This window comes from Silurus aristotelis (assembly GCF_946808225.1).
Source record: "Silurus aristotelis genome assembly, chromosome: 3".
In the NCBI taxonomy this organism is placed as follows: Eukaryota; Metazoa; Chordata; class Actinopteri; order Siluriformes; family Siluridae; genus Silurus; species Silurus aristotelis.
The window spans coordinates 22066724-22074388 of record NC_139576.1 but is presented as its reverse complement, the minus strand read 5'-3'; the positions used below and the strand labels follow the sequence as shown (position 1 = coordinate 22074388).

The 7665-nt window shown below is 39.6% G+C and overlaps 1 protein-coding gene across 1 annotated transcript; it reads right to left on the bottom strand.

Moving 5' to 3' along the window:
• Positions 1-447: 447 nt before the first annotated feature.
• Positions 448-6097, bottom strand: tbr1b (T-box brain transcription factor 1b). Its single transcript, XM_083535959.1, has 6 exons — positions 5074-6097; positions 4437-4591; positions 4080-4201; positions 3608-3766; positions 3401-3462; positions 448-2730 (listed from the first exon to the last, which is right to left on the bottom strand). Exons 1-6 carry the CDS (start codon positions 5763-5765, stop codon positions 1881-1883), a joined length of 2040 nt encoding a protein of 679 aa, XP_083392085.1. The 5' UTR covers positions 5766-6097; the 3' UTR covers positions 448-1880.
• Between the last annotated feature and the right edge of the window lie 1568 nt (positions 6098-7665).

Below are 7665 nucleotides of genomic sequence, written 5' to 3'. Positions count from 1 at the left end.
GAAGGAAAATTCGCAGCCACCGGATGGCAGCAAAACAAAGTTTCCACATTGAACACACACACACACACACACACACACACACACACACACACACACACACACACACACAACGCATATTAATACACAAAAAAAAGTATTTTATTAGACTACGCTATTTCCATATCTTGGCATTTGTACTCATATGACACGAATGATGAGATCTGCTGTTATTGTGTACATATATATATATATATATATATATATATATATATATATATATATATATATATATATATATATATATATATATATATATATATATATATAGAGTACTGCATATTGTATGCACGGTGTATTTCTATCCAATGAACCTAATAACTTAATCAGTCCATATGAACTTGAACTGAAATTAAACTGGGTCATAAATAAAGCATGGAACGCGGGGCTATTAAACTGAATATAGTAGTGTTTTATTTTTATTTATTTCTGGCTCACATTGTTTAAAACTGTCACTGAGATACTGTTGACATTTCTTAATAATGTGTAGGTGACACTTGGCGGCCTCAATATGCCTTTATTCTGTGTGCCATATGGGCATCATATCGTCAATCTGTTGCCAAAAGTAATAACTCAAATTAGAGGTTTGTTTTGTTGCTGTTGTTTTTGAGACTACCTGTTGGACATTGATTCTTTTTTTTTTTTCTTACGTGGATAATCGATGTTAAGCCCAAAAAAAATGGTTTTCACACCATACGACTCACTACTCCTTCTGTTTTGGGGTATATGAATGTTCTGGTGACAGAGTAGCACAGATACACGGGGAAAAGGGAAAGTAATTGCACACACTGCAGTATAATAGATTTAGAAAGGCGACAGATGGACGCGAATTCCTCTAAAACACATGCTCCTGGCGCCCAACCTGATATCATATCGGAATAACCTACATTTTTAGCCACATTTGAACCTTGATTAGAAGTCTCATTTGAAGGCTGTTTTACTAACAATTTATAGGCTCTTGTATTTATTGCAAAGAAGCACAGCACAATGACAATAGCTTTTCACCAGCAGGCCTGACGTGTCGGGAATTATAAAATTGAGAAAATAAATGATCATAATTGGCAATTAAATCAAAAAGAAAATGTCAAAAGTCTGGAAATGGTGAACGAATATCGCCTCTAAGAAATGGTGCCTGCCCTGTACAAATAATTTACTGTTTCTTTCCCCTTATACCATGGACTTAAACATCATAAAATCATTTGAATTCATAATCAGCGGCCTACTAACAGCGTTACAACAAAGTACAAAATGATCTCACGAAGAGAGCAACAATTAAACTACAGACTAATATATTTCCAAACAACAGCAATACAATGCAATACAACTCTGTTTGGTCTCTATCAACACTGAACTACTGAATGTCTGGAACTCTGAGTGGTTCCACACTGTCATCTCCTACATAAGAGTACATTAGTAGGAGAAAACAGACTGGGTCTTACCAATGCTCTTCCAATCTAAAGCCTTTCCGAGATGAAAACAGCCCCAGTTTTCTCTAAAAACATCGCACCAAAAGTCTAATAGTTCTGTCCTTTTACATACTGTACATCAACAGGTAATGAGAAATTACGGATGTCTACACAGGTATATACATTATTTAGTTACAGTGGTGGTATCAACAGATGAAAAAAAATTATAAACCTGTTAGTAAGTTTTTAAAAGAACAATAGGCCGCGTAGGTTAGTCGATCTAAATATACAAATCAATGCACGAATAAATAGATAGATAAATAAATAAATAAATAAATAGCCAAAATAAAAATATGAATAAATAGATCAATATGAATCGGATTTTTTGAACGTGTCGCGTTTTTGAGTCGTGCTCTGCTTTACGACCAGTTCCAGTGTCTAACTGTGTGAATAGAAGCTGTAGTAGCCAATGTCCTTGGAGCAGTTCTTCTCGCACTCCCTGGGCGTCAGCATTTCGGATTTTAACGGCGATGCTGTTTCTGAAACCGGCGTGGCAGATGGAGAGATCCTCCTCCGCTTGGCTTGCTCGAAAATGCCCGAATCGCTTGAGTCGATCGACTTAATTGAGGAGGGCGTCTCTATCCAGCTGGACTCGGACAGGTCCTTGGGTTTGGCGTCGTCGTTTGTGCCAAGCGGAGACCTCTCAGGCGCGGCGGGGTCGCCCTCGTCCAGCCCGACCAGGTAACCCGCAGCCGCTGTACGGCCGGGGACTGAGTTGGAAGGCCAACAGGGAAGCACAGCACCGGATTTACCGCAGTATTGAGGCGGAGTGCGCGCTCCCCACGCCGTCGCATCACTGTAGTAGCCCAGGGCTCGGTTAGAGCAGCCGGCCGCGGGCAGTGGGAGAGTTTTAACTCCGGCGGCCGCGTACGAGAGCAGCGTGGCCGCGTTGCCCGCGAGATCGGCCGCGGCGGCAGCATCGTACGCCGAGGCGGCGAAGTCCAGTCGGTTGTTGGCCGGGGTGACGAACCAGCGCTGCGGGGAGCCCACCGCGGTCTCGTCGGTTTGCTGCGGCGAAAGCAAGCTGTTGCCGAGCGGGACGCCGCGGTCCGTGCCAGGAGCGCCACCGACGCCAGGGTGAAAGCGGGACTTGGCATACGAGCTGACAAACTGGTCCTGCAGGAAAGAGCCGGGCATAGCGGCGTAGCGCGCACTCTGCATGAGCTGAGAGCGCGGAGACTCACCCGGGGACGGCGTCAAGCGGTCAATGTCGCAACCTGTGTAGACGCTGGAATAGAAAAGGGTCAAACATAGTTTGCGCGTTATGAACTTGATAAAACATTTTAAAGCAACCTGCATGACCATTACATGTCGTGCGTAAAGGTGCCAATAAATATGGAACATGCACCATTTTTGGTTTATAAATATAATTCTCAGCTGTGAATACAGCAGGGAGTTAATCTGGGAAAAATAAATATTTATTTGCTTGTTATAGGCTACAATAATCACTATTAAAAAGACAGGTGTGTGTGAGTTTTATATATATAATCATACAAAATAAGGATTTATGAAGCATTATCAAAATTCAAGTTTCTTTTTCTAATACGAGCACGTTCGTTTATTTATATCTGCCACCTGTTGTATTTCCCTTTAATAAAATAAAACTTGTAATGTGTAAGAATTTGCTATGTATTTCTGACCCTATTTTTATATAAATAATTATCTTTAAGAAATAAAAACATGCGATATATTTGGAAATGGAAATATCCCACTGGTGTTATGTGAATTATTAGAGAATTAATTTTCCCAGCCCGTGCATGACTTCGAGATTGGAAAATGATAGACTACAGTTAGCTTCATACCTCTTCACAGATGAAGTAAAATAACTGTAGTTCAATGCAATGCAATAAATGGTTAATAAAAAAAAATACTTTAATAATAATGAAAACAATTCTTACGTGTCATAATTGTCCCGGAATCCTTTTGCAAATGGATTGTGGTCTATTTTTAGCTGTGTAATCTGTGTAGTGAAAAATAATTAACATTTTTTTAATAATTAACAATTTACAGTTTTATTATCTTTTCTTGTCTAATACACACGTGCATGTGACCATAAATGAGACATCACTGGTAAGTAAAGTGGTGCTTTTATAAATGATTCTTACATCAGTATTTTGGTAGGCCGTGACAGCTATAAACTGAGTTTCGGGGAAGGTGAAGGTCTGCACGCGCCCAGGTTGGCTCGTGTCCTCCGTTCCGTCTTCGTTTACCTGCACCACGTGCAGCCGCGGCTGGTATTTATGCAAAGACTGAAGCACCACCATCTGCGCAAAACCACCCGAAATACACAAGAGTCAGTTCAGTAACGCACTGCACCTCTCCATTCCTTTTATATTACTGTAGTGAATCATATTAGCTGTAAAGCTCGGAGTTATATTGATCGTTGCATTATCTCAATATAAAAAAAAATTAATAAACGGAATACTGACAATCACTGAAATACTCGGCATTCTCAATGTGTCATCAATGATCAAGCGCGTAAAAAGTTATAAATATTGTCATGTCCGTTGTTTGTTGTGTATTATCATTCGGTCATCTTCAGTAAATGTTTTATCCTTGTTATATGTATTGCCTCACCTGTCCCGTGTTGTTCGAGGCTCCTTTGTTGTTCGTTAACTTCAGTTTTCCAAAGGAAATCTCTTGGCGCATCCAGTGCGCGCCTGTGTTGGGAGAGTCTGGGTGCATGTACACTCTGTTTCCTACATAGATATATATTAGTAAAATAATTGTAAAAAAATAAATAAAATAATAATAATACATATATAAGCTTATTATAATAATAATAATAATTATAATAATTATTATTATTATAATTATAATAATGACGACGATGATGGTTATTATTATTATTATTATTATTATTATTATTATTATTATTAATAAATATGTCAGTAAGGAAGAAGGCTGTATTGATAATTGGTATTTATTGCCCACCTGTCACATTGGTGTCCGCTTTGCCGCAAGGAACCCATTTCCCTCCCTGAAAGCGCCAGTGGTTCGCATCCGCCAGTATCACATCAACAAAAATGTTGTAATGGGCTGTCGGGTCCAGGCCGGATATGTTAAAACTTAAAAACGGAAACATTCGCCTAAAATGGAAACACAAGGTTATGCTTATTTAAATGCTGCAAAGGTTTGTCATTATAGACATGTATGATGTTATGTAATCTATTATATGGCATAATACATAGGTTATTAAATGATATGAGTCTGATCATTAATATTACAAAAAAAAAGCAATTATTGAAAATGAACTAAATAAACTAAAATTTAAAAAATGAAAAACTAACTAAGAAAAATTAGTCAAGTTAAAGAAATTTAAGAACTGTGTATTGGTTTGCGTAATAAAAAAAATTAAGAAACGATTGCGTTAAGAAGTAACTGTATTTAATGTGTTTTTATGATCATATAAATAGACAAGTTGAATAAATCGTAAATTGTTAAAACGTATAAATAGTGAGTAATGATATTTCTTTTTTTGTTTAAAAGTCCAAGTGAAAAACAAAAAGAAAAAGAAAGAATAAATCTAATTTGAAAAATATATTTAAAAAAAAAAGCACCGGATACATACCGCCCTTGCTTAGTTATAATCATCTCGGTCTGATGTCGGTGAAACTTGAGCCATAGCGCCCTGTTGCACAGGTAGATTTGCGCCTTGCCGGGGAGCAGTCCGGCCTGTGCCGAGCTAAACTGGTAGAAAGCGGCGCCTTGGTACGCGTGGCTGTACTGCTGAGCGTACGGGTAGCCTGCGCTCGGATAACCCTGTGGAGAAGTGTTACTCAGCAAACTGTTGTAAGCTCCGTTCGTTATGACAGGATGATGCGCCATGTAGCGACTCGGGCTTCCGATGGAAAAGGCCGGGTGCGCTGGTCCGTGCTGACTGGGGTAAGGGAACATGGCGGCGGGGCTGGCGGAGAGAGGCTGAGTTTGGCTGGACTGTGACAGGAGATACCTTTCTCCAGCAGATCCATCGAAGTTGTGACGAATGTCAGCGACTCCGTCGAGCGCTGGAGAGAGTTTGCCTCTCTGCACGTCTCCCGACGAGTCCTTAGAGTCGGCAAAATTATCCGCCTCTGACTGATTCGTCATCCCAGCGGAGTTTTTTTTCAGTGGTGAACTTCTTTCCAGGTTGTCACGAGCAGATGTAATAGGATGGCCGTGCAAGGCGAGATCAGAACCCTCGGAGTTTGGGTAGCCACTGCCCACACTCAAACATTTCTTGGAGAGCGCGAGAGCTGGCGAGATGCAGTGCTCGAGCTGCATAGCTCTCGACTACGGCAAGCGGCAATTAACGCGTGCGACGTGAGACCGCAGGCTTAACGCCTCGCGAAGTTAACCCGGGAGAGAGAGGAGGGAAAAAAAACGCCTTCCCGCGGTCGGAGCTACTTTGCGCAAGAAAGCAAATCAGCCAGTTGACACTACCTTTGCAATCGAGGGGGCTTTCGCTTTTCATTCGTGCCGCCTGCATCGTTAATGAATCGACTTTTGCTATTGGTTAACACGTGACAGTAATTTAATTAGACAGAACTTAATTAGGCTAATCAAGGAGGCCCTTCACGCCACAGTGTATTCGCTTCTTGTGGCCAGTGATGTTTGTACACTGAAACTTGTGAAAACTGGGACTGGTGTAATTTTAGCTACTGCAAAAGACAATAGTTTGATACGCCAAAATCATTACAAATACAATTTAATGCTAACAATTATAACCATTTGCATTGCCAAATCGCAGTATTTACTGACTATTTCCAATCTAGTTTTTACTGCACACCATGGCAAAATAAATGATGAGTGATGACGACTAGATTTATAACACATTTATTGTGTAAATAGCTCTACACCTCTGAATTTACTCGTTGGGTTTGTAAAAAATAAACACATCGTTTACGAGTGAATCAAAGATTTTTCATTTATGGGATAAAATGTCGCATCTGTATAGCTTTTTCCCAGTCCTATAGGATATCAATCATTTATTTGAGTGGGCAATACGCAAGACTGTATACGCACTCATAAAAAAAAGCGGTTATTACAACAACAACAACAACAACAACAATAAAAATAATAATAATATTAATAATATTAATAATAATAATAATAATGATAATTATAGTAATAATAATGATGATGGTGATAATAATAATAATAATAATAATAATAATAATAATAATAATAATAATAATAATAATGATGACGATGATGACGATAATAAATATGATGATGATGATGATGATGATGATGATGATGCAATATTATGAAATTCTCTTTTTTTGCTGCAACGTGCGGACAGCAGTGATGCATATAGTAATAATACAATATACATTATAATATGCATATAGAGACTATAATGGCTTATAAAAAAGGAAGAACAATTAAAACAAACTATTTGGCTTAGAAGTACTGATGTTTTTCACAAGAATGAGATTTTCATTTCAAGCAGCATTTCTCACAGTATCTTTAGGTGATGGACAGAATCTATTCTTTAATTCACTATGAAGAACGTTTATCATTTAAGTATATTTACGTCTGAAGGAGAATAGTCGCTCTCCCAGCTATCTCTAATTGACTGGTGCTTTTGTCCTGAGTGTCCAGATTTCTTCTCTTTCTATTTCCGACATCAATTTAAATTTCCTTTATGCTTACTTACTCTCAATCTCGGAACATGGTCATTTCATGCGGCCAAGAAGTTTCAATGATCTACGCTTGTTTGAAACATAATATATAATGGTATTATTTTCCCATAGGCAGGATGGAAGCTGGATTGGAGGAAAACAGCTCCTAGTAGATTAGAACCCAAATTTTTAACCCGGAATGCGCGTGCGTTTATGAGTGTAAAACAGCTCGGGTGAGTGTGTGTGCGGGGATGCGAGCTGAGGTGAGCGGACCTGCACTTCTAATGAACAGGCTTTCCGTTTCCGAGGCTAACAAGAAGGGTCATTAGAAAGGGGCAACTGGGTCCAGCAATCTATTCTCAAGGAACGTGCAAGCACAGGCTTGCCTGCATGCGCCTAACCAGCTGAACGAGCGGCTATCTTCTCCTTCTCATTATTCCCTCCACCCCCCACCCCCCCCCCCCTCTCTCTCTCTCTCTCTCTCTCTCTCTCTCTCTCAGTCTGCCTTGCCCGCTTTTTAATAAGCCTTTAACCAGTCTTAGGCCTTATCTCTGCAG

Coding starts and splice junctions, on each gene's coding strand:
- tbr1b (XM_083535959.1), bottom strand. CDS start 5,765: ATGCAGCTCGAGCACTGCATCTCGCCAGCTCTCGCGCTCTCCAAGAAA. Junction 3,463..3,607: donor CGGCCTACCAAAATACTGAT/GTAAGAATCATT, acceptor TTCACTACACAG/ATTACACAGCTAAAAATAGA. Junction 2,731..3,400: donor TTCCGGGACAATTATGACAC/GTAAGAATTGTT, acceptor TTTCTATTCCAG/CGTCTACACAGGTTGCGACA.